We start from the raw sequence: 24,376 nt of genomic DNA, 5'->3' as shown, positions 1-24,376 counted from the left end.
ATGAAATTAGCCCAAATATATGAAAGCAGTGCTACTTAGCCTTTTTTTCAATCCAGGAACAAGAGGAAAAAACCCCATACCAAACTATCCAGTGCAATATTCTAACAGCTGCTTTCTTTCATAATCAAATAAATGAATCCTGAAAAGTTAGAGCAAGTTTTGCTGTACTTGTTGTTGTCCCCCTGCTCCATTACTTTCTGTCTGTGTGTAAAAGTGTTTGATTTCACAGCTCATTTTCTAGTATCTTACAGAAAATATAACTATAGGGGCAGGAACAGTGTATTGAAGAACAGTACTTAAAAGTTCTGCTAGCAGGAAATGAATCAATCATCAATACATGGAACATACCATCCCATTTCAGACTGGCTGTCAAAACCTCTGGAATTAACAGCAACTCATTGGTTAAGAAAATGGAGAGTCCCAACAGGAACAGATGGTAAATAAAAATTAAGGAAAAAGAAATGAACATGGTTTCTGATAGGGGATGGGAACCGAGCAGTAGAAATACTTGTGTTTACATATAGGATGCAGTCTTTTGTTCCATGTAGTGTAATTTTAGCTCCTTAACATTATTTCAGCAGGTTTACATGGCTTCCTTTTTTTTTTTTTTTAATAAAATGAGTACATTTTTTTGTACGAGGCCAAATGCTTACTAAGTTTCACTATTTTTACGGTATCATCTGATTATAGCAATTCTGTTTTCAGCCGCCACATATTGCTCCGCTTCTACAGATTTTTCAAGCAGAGTTCAGGTAAGAGTATTTTTATCTCTATCAGGATGTGAGCTAAAATATCCTAAGACCTGGAGGGTCTGGAGGGTCAGATTTTTCTATTCTGTCTCTTAGCTGCTATGCCATGGTCCATCCTACCTTCCCTATGCCAGCTCTCTGCCCTTGCGTCCTCCTCTCCCGTGTGGAGGAGGAGGAGGAATTGGCCGTGCCGGAGGAAGGAGGACCGGCCACTGGTTGGGCTGCCTTCTTCCTCCACCATAGCCCCGGCACCGGTGCCGTCGCAGCCCTGCACGAGCCAACGGCAGTGCCACCAGAGAGGTGTCCTGCAGCTCGCGCTACCTTCTCCGCTGTCACCGCCTGAAGTCGTGCCTGCCCGCCCGCTGCAGCCCCATCTCCCAGACACCACGGTAAGCCCAGGGAGAGCTGGGGAGGACTTGCTGCTGTCCCTGCACCTCTCCTTTAGCGCTGCCTTGCCTGTGATCTTACCCCCGCCAAAAGCAAACTAATTGCTCTTTCAGCAACGCGATAGCCAGGCCCACACCAGGCAGGTCTACGGAGCCCAAGAATCTGTTTGCTCAGAAACAAAGCATTTTTAAGCATCAGCTACTGATGACCTCTCAAAAAATGCTCACCGAAGTCCCCCTAGCAAAAGCTATGAGAAAGTCCAGCCCTGCTTTAGGTATTAGATGACTCAGGGGTATCTCCTGACTTGTGAGAATTTTAAAACAAAACAATTTTTCTGCAGACATAACCTTTTGAAATAATTTGCCTTCCTTTGTGCTGGGCTGTCCTCAGCTTCCTCTACATTTATGATGACAAGAATCTGGAAAAAGAAATTTGAATGGGCTTAAGGGTTAAAGCTGCAGTATTACAAATTTGCTTCTGTGTTTTACTTCTAGACCCTGTGTGCTTTTTAAGCATTTTAATATCGAAAGTGGTTATTTTCTTTTTACTTGAATGAGAGCTGGTCTTTAACCTGTAGTCACATACGATAAGCATCTCTCACCAACGCATCTTTCCACGTTTCAGAAGAGGCTGAGGTCAGGCAGCAGCACCTCTCTAGACAGCTCAGAGCCCCAGCACCCTGCTACAGCCGAGCAGCTGAAAGAATGTGGGTGCCAGTCTAGCTCAGTGTTTGCATAACGTTTTCTTCTTAACATCACATCTTAATTCAAAGATAAGTATTTCAGTAATTAGACCTTTTATGGAAGCACAAACCAAAATGTCTATTAACAGTATATGATCAGGCAGTGCTATAAACATTTGTGGGTTTTCGGGGGGCAGGGGAGGGGGTTGGGTTGTTTTTTGGGTGGGGTTTTTTTGGTTTTTTTTTTCTTTACAAGTACATAAGCTTGGATGAAGCCAAGTGAATACAATTTGCACGAACAAGGAAAACAATGCAGTAAGTGAGTATACACACACCTTTCCAAGTCTGGATGAAAATACGAGCCTAGCTGTAGAATGTGCATATAACATTGTTTGCAACCTTCTCCCTATCTGGAACTCATAATTTAAATAACTGCTAACTGGGCATGACTGTGCAGCACCTGCTCCTCCTCCTGCTGTTGTCATTACAAGAATGATCTTAAAATTCCTTCTGGTTTGCCTTATGCCAAAAATTTTCATAACAAAAAATAACCCTCAACAGTGTATCTGAAGAACATATTCTCACATCAACTGCAATAATACAACCTTTCCTTAATCCCAGTACTGATAAACTTGTAAGAATATTGGGATCATTGTAGTTGTACAATGTCACTGTAGTTCATTAACAGCAAAACAGCAATCATTGAAAAAGTATTTTTTATTTGAAGCTGTCTGGAAATATATACCTGTGATTAATGGGGGAGAAGAGAGCATGCTTGCTTAATGCTATATTTGTAATGATTATTAGGTACTATTAACTCTTTGGATTTAATGGAAGAGTAGCTCTTGGGGTTTCAGAACTTACTCAGATTCAGAAATTCTGTGTCTGTTTGAGCTGCAACAGAATCCATTAGTAACTGCATCATGCACTAAAACCATGACTTTTTTTTTTTTTTTTAATAACGATGGGTTAGGCAAGAAAGTAAATTGTGAAGAGTTTGGTTTGTTTTTTTTAATAATGTCATCTACTGGGAGATATGATTTTTGCAACTTCTTCTAGTTCATGCACCAGGTGATAGAGATGCCACACCAGCACACCGTCAACTGGAAATGTACATGGACAATTTACCCCAGGAAACAAACAAAAGTCCCTGTGGTTCTGGTTTGGAAGAAACAAAGGCTGGAAGTCCAACTGCAGCTGTCCCAATGCTACTGAGCAAAAACCCCTGTGATTAAAATGGCCTCGACCATTATCACACCCACTAATTTCAGGTGACACTTGTGAGGCAGGTTCATAACCTGGTTTCGAAGAGGGCCCGGTGTCAGCTCACCACCACAACCCTTCTGTCGCAGGCTCCCCTGGGCAGGGTTGGCTTTCTGTGAAGGAATCCACATTTCAGATGGCTACAATTAATAATCATTTCCCAGACTAAACAAAGGCCATTTTTATCAACAGAAGGTGAATAAAGGCCCCTTAGGTAGGAGGCATTATTCTTCATTGAGTGTTAAGTCAATCAAGCTGTTGACCCAATGGGATCACATATGCTTAAATTTAAGCAAATACTGAAGTGTTTTACTAGAGAGAGAGAGCAGTGTCTCATACTTTGCCAGATCCAGCTCTAAGTGAAAATTAACATTCTGCTCTAACCTTTGAGACAATTCACTTCCCATTCTGAAAACTGCACATATAGAAGACATCAGTTCTTACACAGTCATGCAGAAGTGGTAGTTATTTCCAGCCCTAGGAAAAAAATGCAGGAGATGTGCACAGCTGAAGTGCACTTCAGAAAACAAAATCTACTTAAATGTAATGACATTAGTGATCTTCTGCATTTCAAAAAAGTGAAACAAGGAGGTAAGATTTACTCTTGAAATTATTCTGATTTAAATTAAAGATTCATGAAGTTCAGTAATTAAGTGCTTAACAGAAATCTGATGTTGATAAAACGTTTGTTACATTTGCCACATGTATAAATTTGCTGTGATTGATGGCTTATTATTTTTCTGTGATTTCCCCTTTCTTCCCATTCACCCTAACCCTATTTCTTCTACTGCAGCAGCCATAGTTTTATTGTGCCTGTTATGATGCTTTGCTATCATTGAAGATATTTATTCAGTTGTTTGCATGAAAGGTAAAAAACAAAAATATAGAGGGTGTTGAGGGAAATATGTTAGTTCTACTATGGTCATATGCTAAAAAACTAATAGTAGTATGAAAAACAGAGCTTCTTGTTTATTAACATCCTGAATTTAACTACCATGTTCATAACGTGCTTTGAAAATATTTGGGGCAGTTTTTCTTAAAAACAAAACAAAACCAAAACAACCCCATCCTAACAGATTTAAGTAAGAAGCACAGTCTTGAAAAAAGAAGGAAAAAAAACCAAACCATGGTGATAGTTATTTGAAGGCATGGTGAAAATGAGGCAACGTTACAGAATTTGTAGTGGATGGAAAGGAGCGAGGAAGATGATGCAGCTGGCTTATGGCCATCCCACCAGTTGCTAGCTGAAGACCTTGCTGTTGGCCGAGGCCATTCAGCCTGTGTGATGGTTCCTCTGGTCCAAATGCTGCTGTGATGTCCCCAGTAGTGTTCTGGTTGTCACTTGGTGGGAGCTGCCAGAAACTCATCACATGAGTGAGATCCATGAAAGCCAGGCTCGTAGTTTCAGCTGCTGCCTCTGTCTCCTTGTGCACTGGGTACTTGTTATTATCCCCTACAGGCCCTGAGGAAGCTTCTTCCAGACTGATTTTGTGGAGAGACTGAGGTTCTGGTAATGGCAGGTCCTCAAGAAGATGCACATTGTAACCTTTAACATCCACTTTTATCGGTAGATTTTTGAGGGATCCTGCTGCAAATGAGGTAGAACTAGGGTCATATTTATTAGGCTGATGAAGGTTCAGGTTGGCAGGAACAGCTGTTGAGCATGGTGTGGGATGGACAGCTGGAAGGCTGTCTGCACAGCCCATCCTTTGCAAATGAGGAGAAGGTTCAAGAGGAGGAGCAGTTTGTAAGTTTGGCTGGGAATGAAGATGTGAACAGTTGTATTCCTCTGATTCTGAAGTATTCAAAATCCCATTCTGCACAGAAACCCTTTCAGGAAAAGGGGACAGTATGCTGGCATCTTCCTTCAGTCTGAATGGAAAAAGCTGGTCAAGGAGACCCACTGAGTCACCGTTCTGCAACCTGCTCTTCAGCAGTTCTTGTGGATGAGTCTTCCTAGTATGGCGAGTCAAGTGGTCCTTCCGCCCAAACCTCTGGGCACAAAACTGGCATAGAAAGTCTTTGCAGCCTGTGTGAACTACCATGTGACGCCGCACATCTTTACGGGTATAGAAATGACGCTCACAGTGATCACACTTATGTTTCTTTTCCTTGGTATTGCCAGTTGGTTTCCCTGCATGGCTTTTGAGGTGTTCCAATAAAACTTCAGTACCGCCAAACTCCTGGGCACATACCCTACAGGTAAGGTCCCCACTGGTGGCTGCATGAAGAGCCAAGTGCCTCTTATAGCCTAGCTTGGTGTTGTACTTCTTGCCACACTCTTCACACTTGAAGGCCATCTTGTTAGGGTCATGAGTCTGAAGGTGATTCTTTAGATGGTCTTTCCTATGAAAGGTCTTTTCACAGTAGCCACACTGGTGAGATTTCTGTGAAGAATGAGTGGCTGAGTGCCTAAGACAAAAAAAAAAAAAGTTACTCGCATTTACATTCACTCTAGTACAGAGTGCAGCTTCAAGACTTGAAAACACTGGCACTCTTGAAGGCAGGCATTTTCACAAGTTCTCAGGTTATTAGTAAAAGCTTAACTTTTTTGGGGGGGAGGTGTTAATCATAAAGCATACAGTAGGTTAAAACTGCTCAACATTATCTTTTTGAGTAGCCACTGCAACTGAGGGAGACTAGTTTTCTCCAATTCTACCAAAACGGGAATAATAAAAAGTGGAACTCGGGGATTAACTGTCAGTAGGACATCCCAAAGGAAAAAAATGTCCTTGGTTTTTTCCCCACACACCCACCAGAAAAGGAGTGCCTTCAGAGATGTACCTGAGCAGTTTATATTTGGAAATGAAGGCTTTTGTGCATCCGTGCTGTGAACACTTGTAGGGGCGCTCCCCTTTGTGGGCGTAAGTGTGGACTGTGAGCTTGTCAATGGAATCAAATATCTTCCCACAGAGTCGGCAAGGGTAACTGTCTGGCTGCTTCACTTCTCTTCCCTTCAACAGCGAAGACCGGCCGTTTCTCCATTTAGGTATAAACCTCACAAGAGCATCACAAGTGCTTCCTGAGCTGGCACAGCTAAGCTTTGCAGCAGAGGAACAGGAAATGGTCCCGAAGCACTGAGCAATGCTTTTGCCTAATGCCGCTCCTCTCAGTTTCCCTTTGAGTTTGCTTTTTGCTTTTACGGGTCCCAATTTATTTGGTGGTCTGAACCTGGTGGTAAGGACTCGGTCTTTAGGGATGCACTGGTGAGATTCCAGCAGAGCAAAAGTTGCAAAAGTGCTTCTACAGCTGGAGCATATCCAAGGGTCTACAGGCTCTTTCTGCAATGAGAACAGAAACAGGTCTTTCTTATTAGCCATTCTAAGGAAAGGTCATATTCTTCTCACTGACCCTACATCTTCTCCTGGGCTTTCCCAAGACCTGTCATTGTCCTTGGCATTATTTACTTCATTGTACTACCACACAGCTATTCAACTGGAAATGGATTCTCTCTAGGAGTCTACAAACACCAAGGGGGGGGGGGGAGGTTGGCTAAATACCTATTTCCATGTTTTTGTTTAGCATTTAGTGTAACAGTCCCGAGTCCTTCACCTTTTGTTTACCTGTGCTTACTGAATTTCAAAGTCTCTGCATTTGTTCCTTTTATGGAACTACTCATAAAAGCAGTTGCAAATCGTACTTCATCCTTAGAGTGACATAATTTATCTGCTATTGCAACTGTCCAAAAATTGGATGGGTTTCTGCACACAAATGTAGTTTAGCCATACAGGATTTCCCTATGTTTTGGGCTAACTCCATGCTTTACCACACAGCAATGGTCAATGCCTCCAGGAGAGGCTTCCTCACTTAGCTTGACATTTGGTATTTGACTTTCTTAAACTCGATAAGATACACCTTAGGTTTGGAGATCTCAAGCGTATCCTGACTTAGAGGCATTAAAACATTTTTTTGGCAAGCAATGCATTATTTGGAAGTATTATTTCTGTGGAAATAAGAGCTCTACTGGATTCAGTTGAATTCACTTTGAATATTGACATTCTAAAAATTCCAATGAAAAACAATTACACCCCCCCCCCCCCCCAGTCACTGATGAAATGTACTTCCAATTAATACATGGCCATATACTTCCTTAGGTGTCTCTACATTTTACCTAAGCTTCTCAAACTGTCCTTACTTTCCCTTGTTCTTGGGCTAGCTTGCTCTGGGGCGCATGGTAAGGCTATGTCCACTCTGTCTTTATCTACAGATGGAGCCCTCCTCTCTCTTCTCTGCGTCTGATGCTGTGGCTCTCCCACACTTTCTTTCTGGGGTATATTCTGAAGGCCTTATATGCAAAAGCAGCAATGGGGTTAATTCCCTTCCTGCAGCACCTCTGAATTCCTGGTTCATGTGTATTCCCTGTTTAACATTTCCTTTTAGCTTAGGTATCAATCCACATGGCCACGTTTGCAACACTTAACAGACGTTTCCTATCAGTTTAAGGATTCCTACTATCGTACAGAGGGGAAGGTACTGGGATTAGAAGAGAAGGGTTATTGCACAGGAAAGACTGAAATAACCAGTGCATTTTCTGACCAACCAGTCAGAGCATAAAAACGGGGAATTGATGAAAGAAGTCTGAGGCTGGACAGCTTGGTTAGCTACAAATTAACACCAATCTTAAGTCTTTCCAACACATCCCACCGGTGCCACTTCCTTCTGGCTACATCTAATGGCTCCATTGGATTACAAACACAGGGTAGGAAGGGCAGCCTTTCTCTGAGTAGCTGTTTGGTTAAAATTGCACTTGGCTTTGTGTCAGCCAACTACACTATGGTCCACCCTAGCATTACCAAAGTTATACAAACAGAGAAAGCACATAAATAAACCATTATTTACTATATCTGGTGATGGCTTGAATGCAGATCAGGGGTACTTACTTCTACTGGAGGCAAAGGACAGACATCAGATTCTTCTTTAATGAAGACTGTGGAAGCTTCCATAAATTTGGCATAATCGGCAGCATACCATACTTTCAATTCTGTGTGTGGTTCAATTGGCTGTGAATGGAAGAAAACAGCACATGTTTACTTGCGCCAATTTTCCAATACCAAATAATACTGAAGATTGGAGGGGTGGGGGTGTGCAATTTGTTGTCCCTACCCAAGTTGCATTCTTTGAATCTGTTTAAATTATTGGTAATTTAATTTCAAGATTCAAGCACTTTTTGAGCATGACTATCCACTAGGGTTTGACACTTTCTAAAAGCAGAAATGTGTATGTACAGAAATTTGGGGGGGGGGGGGGGGGGCCTGTAGCAGAAGGGGTGCCTCAGCCCTCATGATCTTTGCTCAGTGAGATGTATTTGTCTGTAATGTCCAGACATCCAGCAGTCTTTCCAAGCAATATTCCATGCTCATCCTTGATGTCTCAAAGCCCACTGGTCACAACACTTAACTATAGGGCACAGGCAAAGGAAAAATGCACAACAGCTTGGATGCTTCCTGGATATGTTGCACTCACTGAGCACGGGTGCAGAGTTGATCAATCTGTGGACTGCAAGTCAAATTTGCGTATTTCCATGCGCTGGCTCTAACGTGTCAGGCTCGCTATGCATGTGCTTTATCGTACCTCTGCCCTCCTTTCACTGAAGTCTTCCCACACAGGGCTAAGGGAGTCCATAATCTGCAGCCTCCCATCCAGTCATGCCTGCCCAAATCTTTCCTTGGACTGGACTATGACCTCCTCTGAGAAATACTTTCAGTCAATAATACAGCAAATAGAAAAAGAGAGAAGTGATTACACACACTGGCTAAAGATCTATTAGTTATTTAAAAGCAAAGGAGAAAACTAACTTTGGGGTCATGATTTATATGACTCCCTGGCCCTGTACACAATTTTCTTCATCTAAATAAAAAACAACATTGTTGCAACGGGGGTAGAGCCAATCTGCACTGTACTTGTAGTTTTAACTAAGCTAAACTCGTGCAACTGCAGAGAACTAGCCTGGAAGGAGAGCAGCTAAGTCTTATTCCACAAAATGCGACATCTTAAAATGCACTTATAACATCGGTGTTGGACAAGCATGGTAGATGAAAGACAACTTAGGTTGTGAATGCTGACAGGTGACAGGTAATTGTGTGTATAATGTCGAAAACTGAACTTTTGAACTCCCAAGCACAAGCCTGCTTGCTAACCACAACCAGTATGGGTTGGTTGTATGTTTTGATAACACCTGGCCTAAACAGAAATGGTATGTGCTGAATTCTCCGCTCAATACAGGACATGAGGCAGAGCCACCAACTAGGAGGCCGATCATGCATTGTGCTCCTGCATATAGTCTATTTAGATGGAGAAAACCAAGCCTGGGGGAGCTCCACAGAGACAAATGTCTGGGGATGCCTCGGGACCTTGACCAGTGACACCTGAGACTGGTACCCACCGACAGCCACACAGCACGATACTGTCATGACTTTCTGCCTGACATTCCTGGACCAGCGGCAATCTCCTCTGTGGGAAGCTGAGACCTAGTCAATGTGACTTTGGAGGGAGAGCAAGTGCATCAGTGCGTCAAACAGTCAAGTAAGGTAAAAGCTCTCATCTCTCATCTCAGTAAAACTGAGATTAAACACCAGTATCCAAATGCACTACAAGTTGTTGATTTAGTCTGTCTCACCTGTGACAGTAAGAGAAAGCTATGGCAGCACTCACGTGAAACTCTCCTGTGATCAGACACCAACCGTGGACAATTTTTACTTCCTCATAATTCTATTCTTTTTGGGACTGCAGTCATTAGGTCAGCAAGTATGCTAACGGTGCTGTTGGTGTGCCACTTACATGTATGCTTTTGTAGCTGCAGTTTTATGTCACTGAAATCCCATCTCTTTGTAAAAACAGTGGGGAGAGGAGCCAATCTTTCTACTCCCAACTTAACAGACTTTATTCAAAATATCTTGAGAAAATATCTTCATAATGAGGCCTAAGGCAGCCTCACGCCATGACCAGCAGGGTGTGCCTAAGTGTAGCAAAAGGCTATCACTTTTGCTGACCAGGACAAAATCTGCAGGATGCCACAGTACCATGAATGATACTGGGATTTAGCAGAAACAAACCCAAAGTAATTCCCTATGATACACAGCACAGTAAAGGTTCCAAGACACATTCATCATCCTAAGATACTCTTCATGTCAGTATATAGGATGCAACTCTCCATTAATGCCAATGAGCAGAGTTCTGCTGAAGTCAGCAGAGAGCTGGTTCAATAGTATTTAAATTATACTGGAAATTTTAAGTTACCAGTTCATAACTACAACTTCTTAGAAGAGCATTTGTTCATGCTTCCCAAATATAGTATTATTAATCCTGACAGTTCTACAAGTGCAGCACGCATTTAAAATCAATTTGAAATCTCAAATGGTACGGATTGCATCAGAATCTCAAACACAGCCTAAACAATGTCTCAGATTAGCATATACTGTTTTACATTGATTTTCGTTTTTTTAAATAATTATTTTAGTATTAATTCAAAAGCAACTATACTTCATACTGTTATAAAAGACTCTGAAGGTGTAAAATGTTATCACTATTAACTTATTCTCACATCATCACTGCGTGGTAAGTATTCTTCTCACTGTGCAGGTGGAGAAACAAAAATGGAGGAACAAAAGTAAATGCTACTATCCCACAGAAATGCATGCCAATCTTGGAAATGAAATTGAAATGCTGCATTTTACTCCCACAGTAACTTCTTTTAACTAATATTCTCTCCTTTTTTTAATTTTTAATGTTGCTTACAATGATATACAAGCATTAACTTAAGAATAAAAAAGGAAAACAATGAATGTTCAACATACAGACTTCAGTTTCCTAAGTGTACAAAAGAGTAAGTTCTGGTTAAAACAAACTTTGCCTGAGAAAGTGGCCAAAACAACAAAAACCGAGACTGTATGTTCCAGTGTCATTTATAAATACAGAGTACTTTATTCTCTCTCCTCAGGCGAAGATGCAGTCCAGAATCTCTAACATAAACTGATAGTTTCATGGCAACATTGCAGTATTGTAAGCTCTGCAGTTACGTCTTCAGATTTAATGAGCGTGGAAAAGAATACATAAAGATTCTACTTAGCACCCTGTTCCTGAGCACCTGGTAATGTGCTCAGAATACATGTGTCCAAAAATGTAATAAAGGAAGGGAATGTGTTTGTTCTTTCCAGGATGAAGTACCATTGAATGTAACAATGCTAGATCGTCTCACCATGTACCTATCTGGCACTGAAGAACTTTACAACATTCATGTTTAAACACTGCCATGATGAATGACATTTCTGCTTCTCTCTGCTCAGTTTCTTCACTACCCACAACAGCAAGTACACACCACCTTTTACTGGAAAACCCCATACACTGCTTGCTTTACTACAGATTAAGCGATATAAAAGGTGGTATGTAATAAAGATCCAGCTGGCAGAATATAATCAATCTTTCACCTGTAAAAGGGTTAGCTTTTCAGAACCTTTGCCTGTAAACTTCCATTTGGATGACAGGTGAAGCAACGTGGGTTTAACTACCTTAACAGTTGTGAAGTACACTTCTCCACAGTGCTGATAAGCCACAAGGGTCTGTTCTTCTTGGTTCCGGGCTAGCCGGACAAACATCATCCAGTTTCCACAGTCTTCATTCGGAGTGTCCAGAAAGTACTTCCCTCCATCTTTCAATACCTGAAACAAAGGGGGAGGACAGGAGAAAGAACATGATAAAACCAGCTCCTGTATAGAGGCACATTAGTTTTCTTTAACTTGGAATCATGGCTGTCAGTTATGTACCCTGTCTTGGTCATATGTCCTTTGAAATCATGGTTGTTTTGAAACAGATCACTCTTAAAGAATAGCGAGTACAAAAGAAAGTGAAGAACGAATCCCTGCCAAGCACCCAGCTACTAAAATAACTGTAGGCCTTTGTATGTTTTTCCAGTTTATATATCATCATTTTTATGTTATGTAAAGATAATATTATAAGAACTAAGTGCAGGCAGGTAGAAAGATAAGCTTTTTGCCTTAATGTACTTCCTGAGTTCTTGATAATCTCGAACTTTAGTGCCATATTAATGTTACATTTTGCATGGAACAATTGTGTAACTTGTATAAGTCCAGAGAGGTAACATACAATATAATGGCATTTTAACAGCATTCTCTTTTTCCCCTTAACAATGCAAAAGTAAATACAAACGAACAATTGTGCCATAAAGATCTCTTTCTTATTGCTTTAATTCATTCTTCCTAGATTCCTTTCCAAGGGAATGCCTCTACGAGCCAAACACTCACAACCTCATGCAAGACAGTTGCTTTTCTGCAATATAGTCTTGAACACAGACAGCTGAAGCTGCACAACGTATGTCAGCACAGCACGCATCTGTTCTACTAACCACGTAACTGAGCAATTAATTGCAAAAAAAGTTGCATTTCCATTGCTTCTGGGAACTATTTTATCTAACTTCGTCAGGTTTCTGATGAAAACACCTGCCTGTTGGACAAGTTTGGTCACATACTCAGAATGCTGCTAGGGAGAAGTCAAGGCAGCTACTGCTGTCACGTAGGAAACCTGGGACTCTAGTCTCCTCTTTTGAAGAAACAGTCCATTCATCAGCCAGAGCTGTGCTTATCACTGTATACTCTTAAGCAAGTGGGGCTGACTGATAAAGGACAGGGTGTGGTTTACTATGGCTTGAAGAGTAAGGAACTGGGTGCTTAGCTCATCCATGCTCACAAACTTGTTAGAGAAATAAGGTTTCTGCATTTGCAAAAATTAAAGTGTCTCATAAAAAGACAGAAACGATTTAGTTATGGAGAAGAACAAATCCTCTCTGGTGTCAACATGCCATGAAAATCCCACAGGACAGCGTTGCTCTCCTGGCAGACCATTCCCATGACTTCCATGAGCAAATGAAGTTTATAGCAATTACTGAAGCTACTACTTTTGCTCTCAAATGAAATTACAGAAGTATCTGTATGCCTTCCTCCACAACACACAGTGTTTTCCAGTCCCAAGCTTCTGGAGGGAACTCAAATGAAGACATAAAGCATGTCACAGGACAGCTGCTGCTGGTCCCTCTCTCCTGGGGGTGAGAGAGCCTGATACGAAATGCAGGCTCTAGAAGAACCGTGACCTGTCGGGAAGTCCTGACGGAGGCTGTGGCTTGACCACGCACTTGCTGTATGACAGAGAGGTGAGCCCAGCCATGACCCCGTGCAGCGAAATGCGAAGACTGCAGTGTAGAGGATTACAATCAACTATCACTCCCAAGGAATTCCTGTGGGAAAGGATGTGCATGTAGACATGTCCAAGCTAGGCTAGTCCTGAGAGGCCACTATTTGTGCTGGGTAAAGTACAAACAATAGAGTCACAGTCCAGATGAGACGATCAGTATCTGCGCATGCAGCAAGGGATGGTACCAGCCCTAAATAACCATCTGACTAAATAAACTGAGTTAGTGCACTGTGTGTCGAAGTTTATATATAATACATCAGTAAGAAGTGTTTCCCCATCCCTGCAATGTTCCTCCCTACTAAACAGGTGCTTTAGCACATATTTCTGCCACTATTGCTAACACAGTGCACAAACTCAACCCTCCCAGTGGCATGGTGTTAAGTACAAATCCTTTTGTTTTATCTGGGAAGACAGTACTATCCTTGGATACTTTCTGGAGCCATGCTCTGTGAAAAGTTTATCAAGAGCTGTTCGACTGATAGGTACCTCACCCTGGAAGCGGTAAAACTAGAAAGCAGGAAAGGAAGCTTCTAGAAAACACAATATACAGGAACATTTTGGTATTTCAGGTTATGCTGTGCTGTCTAATGTGATTTACATCCATACATACAGATCAGAAGTATGATTAATTAACTAGATCAGATGGCAAATTGACCAGTTAAAATACATAAATACATATGAACTGTTAAAGACACATATGCACTTCATAGTAAGTCACTGGGTTTTTACCTGCAGGACTAGCCTGCTCTCATCATAGCGGGTCAGTTTTGTAGACAGTTGACCAACATAAGGACCAAACTGTGTTCTCTTCTGTATTACTTTCTTTGCAAATACTCCAAGGACTGTGAATAAAAAAAGACCAGTCTAGTATTAATATAGACATCACAAGCTATTTCTTGTATATTTACAGTTGTGAAAATGGAGGTAAACAACAATAGTGCAGAACACATGAATTCTTCTTCTAGACAAATAACCCAGGTAAATAATTCTAATGGGAAGAATCTAAAAAGGATGTAAATATGTACAGAGATTTTTTAAAAATGGGTATTACATTGAATACAAAAGTGCCTAAAATCCATGACAGGATATTAAACTGAGTATGCAACTCAAGTATGTGTTGATACCCTTCAATCTGCAAGCTGATGTTATCATAGCGGCCTGCCTGTTGGCATAATTTACAAGGTTGTTCTCTCCCAATATGCGTGGAGAGAATCTATAAAAACACAACATTAGCCATCTTAATCATTCTAGTTATTCCCCTGCCTAATACCAATGGTGCAACACTATTGTGGCATCTTGTCATTCTCCTTCTGAAATGCAATCTAGCCAGGACTAATTTTACACAAGTAGCTGTGGAAAATTTGCACGCTAAGGATGTTGTTCCTTTTTTCAAGTTTGGGCATTGAAATTGCCCTGCCCTCAGAAGGAAAAACAGTCTTTCTACAACAGGAACTGAAGATGCGGCAAAAGGTAAATTAACCCCCTGTGTTCAGGAGTTTGCAGGGGGTAGATGAGGGATGTTATTTACCATTTTGTTTCTGACCTCTTATTGAATACTCTTTCCTGTTTTGCGTGTTTGGGGAAAAGAAAAAAAATGTAATAGTGCATGGCTGCTACTATTAGATACAAATTCAACATTCATTAAACTTGTATTGACTGAACAGAGCTAACTGATTGCTCACAGCTAAATGTCACACCAGCTCTGGCTAATGTCCTGCTGTCAGTCTATGCATGAAAGTTACTAGAAATCAGTCATAAAAACCAGTAGCTGAATGTGAGCTTCAGCTGTGCTCAGCTGAAAATAGTCTTCATACTGTTAATACCCAGTGATTATGCCTTGAGTTATTCATGAAAACAAGCCAGCGTTAGTACTTTTCCCTCCTCTTTCTCAAATGTGGGAAAAAGAGCTAAAATACTTACTCTGCTGGTTTCCAGCTCGCAGCTCCAACACTCGCAAAGTGAGGTAATGAGGTAGGGTGAGACGGGCTCGGCTAGGAATAACCCTATCTTTAGCCCTGATGAGTGGTCCGTGGAGCTTGCATTCTCCTACAAGGCTTTTACCGCAATCCTCACACCCTACAAATCCAGAAAAGGGAACCCGTTACTAAAAAGGACATACTGCTCTCCAACTTAGTCTCTTCTAATTTTGTCACCTTGAGAACACATCTTGAATTACCAATGCTTTTCTTCACACCACTGTTCTACATTAGGTAGCAAAAAGATTATCTGCAAGTCAAAACTGAACTAGGAAGGTTTGAAATAACACTTCCAATTTGTGCATTCTCTCCTGTGCGAATTGGTGGGTCCTGACCTCCAAAGATTTATATGCACGTTCATCTGGAGGTGTCACAAACCGTGCCTTTGAAGACTAGGATGGCAGCAAAACTGGAGCTCACAGCATGCACACCTATAAACCAAGGTGCATATATTTATATAGAAATGAGAAGGGCAAAATTGCTAGTAATAACCAAGGTGACTTGCAGAGATCCAAGGAGTCCAAGAAAGATCACTGTGACTTTGTGAGCCTGCACAGACCATTCTTAGTGGAACACGAAACCCTCAGTGTACCTTAACAAATGACTGCGATGGGTCTTACACTCACAACTCAGCTGACAATCACACAAGGGCAGCCTTCTGGTAGACTGTGCTGCCTGTGGAAGTAAGCAAAAGGGGCACGCCGCATCCCCCAGTCATCGGTTCACAATAATGACATCTGCAGGCTGAACACACGAACCATCCAGAGAAGTCATTAATGAGAAATACATGTCTGCAAACTGACTTTCCCCCAGCACAGTGAGGTATTTTTGGTTCAGCGTAGCTCAAACTGGTTGCCAGGGAAACCCATACGGAGCCGCGACACAACTGAGCAGTGACACTCTCCAGCAGAAGGAGGTCATCCCGGCACTGGTGTCACACAGGGCGATGGGAAAAAGAGGACTTCTCGCACAAAACCTTTTTATAGACAGTAGAAACCAAACCAGCGAGCCAACAACGCTGTACGACCGAGTTAAAAGGAAAAGCTGATATTGGTCATCCATGACTACCTCGTTTTGTTTTACTTCTGAAAACTCTGCTGAGCAAGTCTATTCAGTAAGCGACAATAAGGAGCAGAGGAGGGGAGCCAGAACAGCCAAGAGACTCCAAGGGAGCCACGGGACACTGTAGCAGAGACCGGGGCAGGAGAGGTGAGGCTTCACCACAGACAGGGGCTCGGAGCCAGAGAGGTCAAGAGAAGCGTAAGGGCTCAGGAGACACTGCCTGGAGAGACATCAGAGATGCTCTTTGAGAAAAGAGAGAAACACCATAAATGCCATATTCAGGGTATCTCAAAAAGGCTTCAGTTTGTAAACACAAGTAGGCACTTGACTAAATTACACGCCTCGAGAGTCTAGTCCAAAATCTCCCCAAATAAGCCTGAAGTGCTCCTACTGAGTTCTTTGGGCTCTCCATCAACTCTAGATGAGCAGGTAGACTTGCACGTTGGTCAGGCTGCAAGCACTGCAGTAGTCCATATTTTTCAATAATTTGGGGACCATGTAATAGTTTTCTTTTGCTATGGGTCCCGGACTATACACCTGCACTATGAATAGCTGAAATATGTGATTTTTTTTGCTAGTGCTACAGATACAGAACATGCCGCTGTACAGCCATCACTTAAAATGCACGAAAAGTTAAGTAATACAGCTGCAAGGCAGATTTTTCTTGTTACACACCATTTTATGTACCTGAAAGTCCTTTACAGCTAGGCTGCAAGGAAAAAAATATTTTCTTGGTCATTTAACTTAATTGGCTTTTAAATAAATTGCCAACAATCTATGTCTTCTGAGGGCAACAAAATTCTGAGGGCTTCCTGAGCTTACCTAGAATAATAGCGACTTTGTCTCAAGTCAAATAGCTCCTGCTTGGAGAGTCGTATGCAAACTGCCAAATAACATTACCAAAAGCAAAATGGAGACAAAGAACTGCTGTTAGAGGGAGGATGTATCTAATCGTAAAGTACACGACCTTATCAATCCATGCCATGCCTCTGTGATTCATCACTACCGTGCTCCTGAGCAAACCTTCCAGCCACCCTGGGGCAGTGCCCACCACAGAGGCCCCAGGGTGGGCAGCTCACGGGAAGGGAAAACAGAAAAAGAGTCTCCCTTGAATTGGCCTCCAAATTTGGCACTAGTGCCCCATTAGCTAACCCTCCTTCGTTCTCCAGATCCAAGATGTAATGTCTGAAACAGTTCATGCGGTGTGGATGCTGGGCAGGCACTCCTCCAAAATCAGGGACCGCTCTGCATCCGAATGGGTGCTGAGCATGCCACTGAGCTTATCGGCCCCAGAGACGGCTCCCCAGGTGGCAGGCCTAGCTGGCATGATGAAGCCGTCAGCTAGCACTGAATTAAATTAGCTGCAGAGCTGGAAGGGGTTTTTAAGCAGCTTGCTAGTATGGCTTGGGATTCTGACTGGGCATTGCTGTGCGGCACCCTGAAATATCCGCAGCTGCCCAAGGCGTGTTCTAGGATTTTCTGTGTTTTGTTACATGGGATATGAAGATAACTAGATGACTTAGTTATTTAACAGGCATCCTGGAACGACATTCACTACACAGTATTTCTGACCCCACACCAGCATGTTAGTCCCCTGACTCTGAATTTATTGCACGCTAAAAATTGCCAGGTGTACCAGAAGCACAGGATTGGACCACTGTAAATATAACAACTTTAGGGACTACTCTGGCGAATGGGGGTCTTTGTAATTTCTTCCCCCTAAACTAACAGCGCAAAACTGTCAAGTTCACATTCTTCCTCAGAGATAATTGCAGACCCAAGTCATGATCTTTTGTATTTCAATGCTAAATTACAGATGCTGTTGGCAAAGGAATGTATGCATTATCATAGCTGCAGCACGGCACCGGTTTGCAAAGCTCACACAGATTTTATGCCCCCTTTTAACTTGGCTGCTTAGGTAAAATGTAATTTTTTCAACAACAGCCTCAGAACACACTCTAACCTCTTCTGAAATATGGAGCATCCAGCTAGGGAAAGAACACACTTTGTTGTATTAGCACTAGGAATGAGATACACTTGGTTAGAAAAATTACTTTCTGTGAAGAAGATTTTTTATGCTTTTTGTTAGTCACTTTAGTATCTCACTTGATGCTTTTACAGTTTCCCTGCTCCCTTAAATTTTATTTACACAAACAAAATTAACAGATTCAATGTCATGTTTACAGGAATACTTGATAATGTGCAAGCATGCAAGAAAAAGTAAAACTGCCTCTGTTCCTCTGCTTTGCTGTGATTTAGATGAGTAGGCAACACAAAGAAATAAATGAGATTCACAGGAGTTACAAGCTGTTAAAAAACAGATCGTGTCATTTACTATATCTTTAGAGCAGCAGTGCTACATTGTCCCCTAGAGGGTATTTTTTCCTTCCTTCTCCATGTCTTTGCAATGACTGAAAAAGTTCCAAATAATGCCTTTTTTATCTCTCTGTAGTTAAAACTACACAAGATAGTAGATCTTGCAGCTGGTAAGATTTTTATTTTGCTGAACTCCACTGCAGCAGCGGGAAGGCACGCGTACAGAAGAGCCCAGCACGGGTGTGGGTGCAGACTCCAACTAGGTTACGGGTGTGCAGCCACCACCTTATCACACTTACCACACCCTGCAAACCACCGCTGGACCCGCTAAGAGAAGGGTACATCTCCTGTATGCCCCCAGCCTGGCAGCCCTGAATGCACCTACTCCCACTTCTGCCCAGCCATCGGGAACCATGGTCGGCAGCTATGGCTTCCCCTTGCTCTTTGGGTCACCGGGAAAACGCCACCCGCTGCCTGCCGGATGCACTCCCACCACATGGGCTGACCGAAACACCGGCAGCCACGTTCCCAGGCAAGAGAACGGGTTGCGAGCGTGGCTCACCTGTACCGTCCTCACTATGCTGGCACTTCCCCCCAGTGCACGTCTAGGTGACAGCTCTCCTTTGCTGCAGACTACAGCCTGGCAGCTGCGGCGGCCAGCTTGCCTTGTCCTCCAGGCGGCTCTGGGGCTGGCCACGCTGCGCGGGGATGAGCTCCCACGGCCAGCAGTAGCCAAGGTGGCACAGTGGCTCGGGCAAGCTAGGCTGGAACACAGTTAACAAACTCAGCTTTGCAAAACAGCAGCACCATCCGAGCGCCGTGCCACCCCCACAAGCGCAAGCCCAGCCTCGGGGAGAGCTCATTAGCGTGGGCAAGGAGCCACAGGCTGCGGTTACACAAAGTCCGGCTGCAGAGATAACAGGAGCTATACATAGCCATACTAGGAACTGCAATCACTGTCGTAGCAGCTCGAACATACCACCAGCTCCTTAGCCAATCAGCGGCAGCAGAACACCACTTTTTAAAACGAGTTTGCTAAAAAGTAGATGTCTATCAGGCAGTCCTTCCTGCATTCTCCAACCCCTACTTTCAAGCGAGACTTTGCAGTATCTGAACACTTCAGTGGCCCACAAGGTGCCTGCGGTATGATTTACGTGCCCTGCGAAGGCAGAGGTAAATCATTCCTTTCAAAACGTCCACTTCGAGCAAGGACTCCCCACGAGAAACGATCGTCCAGCTGAGCAGTGCTCAACATTTGCTGTGCTGTTTTGTAGCATTAGAATTAGCTCCCGTGTGCCAAGGGAACAAAGATCAGTGTACATAGCAGTCCAAATCCTAGCCTAATTACAATCATAAGATTTGCATAGCAAACAACAGTAATTTATCCCAGAGTAAAATCATACCGCTCCGTTAGCCTTGTTCAGCTTTCACGTAGAGGAATGCTGCAAAAATACCTTGTGGACATTTTCTAAGATACACTGCATGTGCAGTATGTCAGTCTTGGTTCTTCTTACACAAAGGTACATGAGGTTTTCCTGCCCTCTGGTTTGTTCTGCAGCACTCCTTGCTGGAAAAGCTTGAAAACCTTGTTCTACAATATAATTTATCTGGCACAAAATTCAAAGTACTCAGTTAGCACACAGTTAATCCTAAGTTATTTTCCCATTATTGTGGGCCACTGGCACACATTTCATCTGTAAAAAAGTTTTTATGAAAGAAGCCTTACATGTCCTAGGTTTGATGCACAAAGTGTGTTTAGAAAGATGCTGAAGCTCTTAACTGATCAATAATTCATCCTAGTTGTATTATAGTAAAATAGAATTCAGAATAATTTTTTTCAAATCCCGTTAACTTCTGATATTTTCTCATGCTAAATACCCTACTGACTGATCTTCACTTTTTAACTGTAATAACTGATCCCTAGTCCAACACAAAAATAGGCGAACATTTCTTCAATGTCTCCTTTTCATGCCTCTTCTATCTCATACAACAAAACTTTGTATTAGCAGAGAGTTACAACTGCTCAGCTCTGCATGGAAAAAAAGAAAAAATAAATACATCAGGAAACCACACACCAGGCTGACTTTGCAATCGTAATTGCTCACCTGAGCAAAGGCTGAAAAAACTTGCACTTTCATGCACCACACAGTGTATTATTTGGGAAGCAGGTATTGTATTTCCCATAACCCCACAGCCAAAAATAACACCCCCCCCAGAAGAGAAGCAGGGGGAGGCATTCCTACGTGCTTGAGAGGGAAACTTTCAATAGATTTCAAGCAGTGAGTTCCCACATCTCTGACACACAGAGACCTTGAAGCCTCGCAGTCTCTACCTGGCGGCACCAGCACAGACACTGTGGGACATGCTGCTGGAGCAACATCAGCTGCCTTACCAAGGACTTGGCTGCTGATTGCCGTTCCCGGGCTTGCAGGCGAGGGGACCAGAGCCCCTGAGATGCTGGAGGAGGGGGAGAAGGAGTCCTGGCCCTGCGCAGGGGTGAGTGGCACCCTGCGAGTAAACGCCTACGCCTCTTTTGGGGCCCCCTCTCCCCGGGGAGGAGAACGGTAGGTGGTTTGCAAACATCCCAGCAATCAGTCTTAACATTAAACATACTCACAGAAACATGACCTCACTCTACTAAAATGTAAAACTTAAAAAATGAGTTACTATATTTGGAGACAGAAACAGAGAAATAAAACAGCAAACATGCCTTATTGCCACCCCATACATTCAGTCAGACCGGCAGGCCGAGCTAATTCCCTAAAACTGGGACCCAGCCCTGCGGGTGAGCCCCGTGCTTTGGGATCCTGACCCAGGCGCTGATCTGCAGTAACGCTTTCCTTCACCTCGCCTCCATCCTCCTGGTGCCCCTGCCTTTGTTCCCAAGAGGGAAGAAGATTCGGAGGGAGGGTACGTCCTTGGGTCTCAAGCAGTGGGAGATCATCTGTCAAGGCACCCGCTCCTGCCTCACAGAGGTACAATCCTGTCCAGCACAGCAGTTCTTATGGAAGGATGCCTCTAAAAGGGAGGTTCAGCACTTATCTGACTGTAAAGAAATCTTCTAACGCAAAGCACGCATGCATTTTCCTGTCAGACACAAGTTCCAGTATGTAAACTCTTCAGAACTCCAAAACTATTTGTTATACAAACATATAAAAGATAACAACAACTATGATTCATTACTAGCTCCTAATAGGGAGTAATCATGACAGTCAAACACATCTGGGAACAGTAAGTCTTTCGCCTGGTGACCATGAAGTACTACAACAGGCATAGCCAGAAGGAATTTAACCAGCTTCCCATAAAAAGTCATCCTCCCACCAATCCCAATGAGACTTTCTACTGTGCTCCTTCCGTTTAGCAAATCTTAGGAGCAAAACAGTTAGAGAAGCCTCAAAGAGCACAGCCAAGCTGTGAAATTCGGCAATGTGACTACACACAGCAGCTTCAGCGGGTTCCCACGAAGCCTGTGCAGCAGGATACCTGTGCTCTGCTGTGTCTTACAAACTTCGTAGCTAGGAGGAAAAGAAATAGTTACCTTCGCTGTTTAAACACCTGAAAGGGCAGTAACTTATAGGACTTTCCTGCAAACTTAAAGAAAAAAAAAAACCTAACAAACCAAACAGCGGGGAAAGTATGTAGGTGTGATTATCAAGGTAAACTTCACTCTGCAGTCTGAGCTACTGGTTTATCAAAGTTCTTCGTAGGTTCACTCATCTAAAAATGACTTGAGATCAAAGCATTGATTGATTCAAATCATTGTTTGATTGAAAGATAATTAAAAAAATAATCACCTTCTGGTTATTCTTGGGACTAAAATGTACACGTCACATTTCTGGTGCACCACATCGGGTTTGCTTGCTATCAGAACCCACTTACCTAACAAGCACAGTTCAAGAGAAGTCACCTCCCATAGTTTGCGTGTAATACCTTCTAATCAGTACAAACAAAGAGACTTCTCTCACTGCTGAAAGCTGAATACATTTCAAACAATCAAACTGAAAAATGCAGTTGGATTTTTCAGGTTTTTTTTTCTTTTCCTTCTCTCCCTCTCCCTCTACTGGTTTGGCATGAAATCATATAAAATTAGATCCAGAAACAGGGAAGGAGGATAACAGCAAATTCACAGAAACAACTGCTATTTTTTATGAGAAACACCCTCAGTTAACATAGCCTGGTCCTACAAAACGGCCAGCAAAAGCTTCCTGCGAGCCAAGCCCTCTGCCCATCTCCCCCAGCAGCCAGCAGCAGCTAGTCCCGGTGCAAGACTGGGGCTCCTTGGCTGCGACACCTTCTTGCTTTAGGTCTTCACTAGCACTGTCCAAACTGCACTGCTTCCATACTGCAGACAGCAAAACTAAGATTCCCCTGTCCACAGAAATACAGACAGCCATCAAGAGAGTCATATTCAAACTGCTCATAAGCACCCTGTGGCTCCTGAGCCACATGTTGGACCCCCTAATCTACATCTCCCACAGCACAAGTTTTACCTCCCACAGCAAAAGCAGCTTTAACTGGTCTCAAGCACTTTTCTTTTAGGAAGGTTTGTGGCAGGCTGGTTGATATATCTTAGTGTCAGACCTTTTAGTGTATAATGTTAATGCTACTACTGCAATTTAACAGAGACACCAGCATCTTCTATCTTTGCTCTAGCAGAAAAAACCCAAGCACTTCTATCTTCCTAAATGTATGTATGTATAAATACACATGCATGCAGCCACACACACTATATCAAGTGCATTAATACAGTCAACGATTTTATCCACGGCAGGTCAACACCACAGCTCCAATTCTGATAAACGAAGTGCAGCAATTCTAATGACTAATGCTTAGTATTAATTAGTTGAAATACTTCCAACCCTTGCAACATTCCCTTAAAAGGGAACCTTAGATTGGGTCTCTCTGTCCTTCCCTGAATTTGGTTGTTACTGGCCACCAAGTCCAGATGTCATGCGGAGAAGACTGGTGGAGGGCTCGGTGACAAAAGCCACCTCTCCTTAGGAAACCAGCCCAAACTGATTCTTGTTCTTCCACTTGAACACAACTTCCAACATGGGCTTGCAGGAACTTTCCCAGCAAAGATGCTAGTGGCTGGGATGTATTTCTAGCTGCTTACTGGTAGAAAGAACCAGGCAGGTGGACACGGTTTGGAGAAGGACATAGGAGTTTACTGTAGGACGCAATGAGGAAGCCTGGCATGACAGAGCGGGCTGTATTCATCCTGTGGCTGGAGAACTTGAGGTCTTTAGAGGCAGTTATAACTAAATGAAGCAAGCTACAGCCACTGGGAATAAAAGCGCAGTGTAAAAACCATGGGACCCACTTCTGCAGGTAGAAGTCCGTACACTCGGCTCTACTAATGTGCGAGTAGCCGCGCTATGAAAGAAGGAAGTCCGTGTGGAGAAGTGAATACATGGACACTTAGGACTGGTGGGGGCTGAGACCTTGGAGGGCCAGTCCTGAAAAAACACTCCAATCCGTATTACATTCAGCAGAAACTAAGTCTGAATAAAACTGGAAAATCAGTTAACTTTCTCAGCGAACTGTCCAAACCTCCTACTGGTATTTCAATTCACCCAAGAGAACAAAAAAAAGTTATTTTTTGATTTTTGACTAATGAATCCTAAAGCATATATTTAAAATACTGAAATGTAGGAGTCGTCTTTTAAAAGCACTGGGTTTTGTAAACGAAGGGTCATTAACAGCTTCGCAGAACAGCTTTAGTTCTCACTACGCATCAC

The 24,376-nt window shown here is 42.9% G+C and overlaps 2 protein-coding genes across 2 annotated transcripts; both read right to left on the bottom strand.

The window, feature by feature from the left end:
* Nucleotides 1-4,217: 4,217 nt before the first annotated feature.
* Nucleotides 4,218-5,381, bottom strand: PLAGL1 (pleiomorphic adenoma gene-like 1). The gene has a single exon (XM_010575021.1). The coding sequence runs from the start codon at nucleotides 5,379-5,381 to the stop codon at nucleotides 4,218-4,220; it is 1,164 nt and encodes a 387-aa protein (XP_010573323.1).
* On the bottom strand, nucleotides 5,326-19,050 carry LOC104836413 (PR domain zinc finger protein 10-like). The gene is made up of 6 exons (XM_010575020.1): nucleotides 18,978-19,050; nucleotides 15,202-15,357; nucleotides 14,011-14,123; nucleotides 11,586-11,735; nucleotides 7,962-8,081; nucleotides 5,326-5,493 (listed from the first exon to the last, which is right to left on the bottom strand). Exons 1-6 carry the CDS (start codon nucleotides 19,048-19,050, stop codon nucleotides 5,443-5,445), a joined length of 663 nt encoding a protein of 220 aa, XP_010573322.1. The 3' UTR covers nucleotides 5,326-5,442.
* Between the last annotated feature and the right edge of the window lie 5,326 nt (nucleotides 19,051-24,376).

This window comes from Haliaeetus leucocephalus, unplaced genomic scaffold, assembly GCF_000737465.1.
Source record: "Haliaeetus leucocephalus isolate CR32 unplaced genomic scaffold, Haliaeetus_leucocephalus-4.0 Scaffold450, whole genome shotgun sequence".
Classification (NCBI taxonomy): Eukaryota; Metazoa; Chordata; class Aves; order Accipitriformes; family Accipitridae; genus Haliaeetus; species Haliaeetus leucocephalus.
This window is presented reverse-complemented; position numbering and strand designations above follow the sequence as displayed.

Bases quoted from the DNA above. Each gene is read 5' to 3' on its own strand.
- PLAGL1 (XM_010575021.1), bottom strand. From the start codon at position 5,381: ATGGCCTTCAAGTGTGAAGAGTGTGGCAAGAAGTACAACACCAAGCTA.
- LOC104836413 (XM_010575020.1), bottom strand. From the start codon at position 19,050: ATGGTTCCCGATGGCTGGGCAGAAGTGGGAGTAGGTGCATTCAGGGCT. The intron at 14,124-15,201 runs GTAAGTATTTTA...TTTTATTCACAG, and splicing joins GCGAGCTGGAAACCAGCAGA to TCCTTGGAGTATTTGCAAAG. The intron at 5,494-7,961 runs GTAAGTACCCCT...TTTTTGTCTTAG, and splicing joins GTCCTTTGCCTCCAGTAGAA to GCACTCAGCCACTCATTCTT.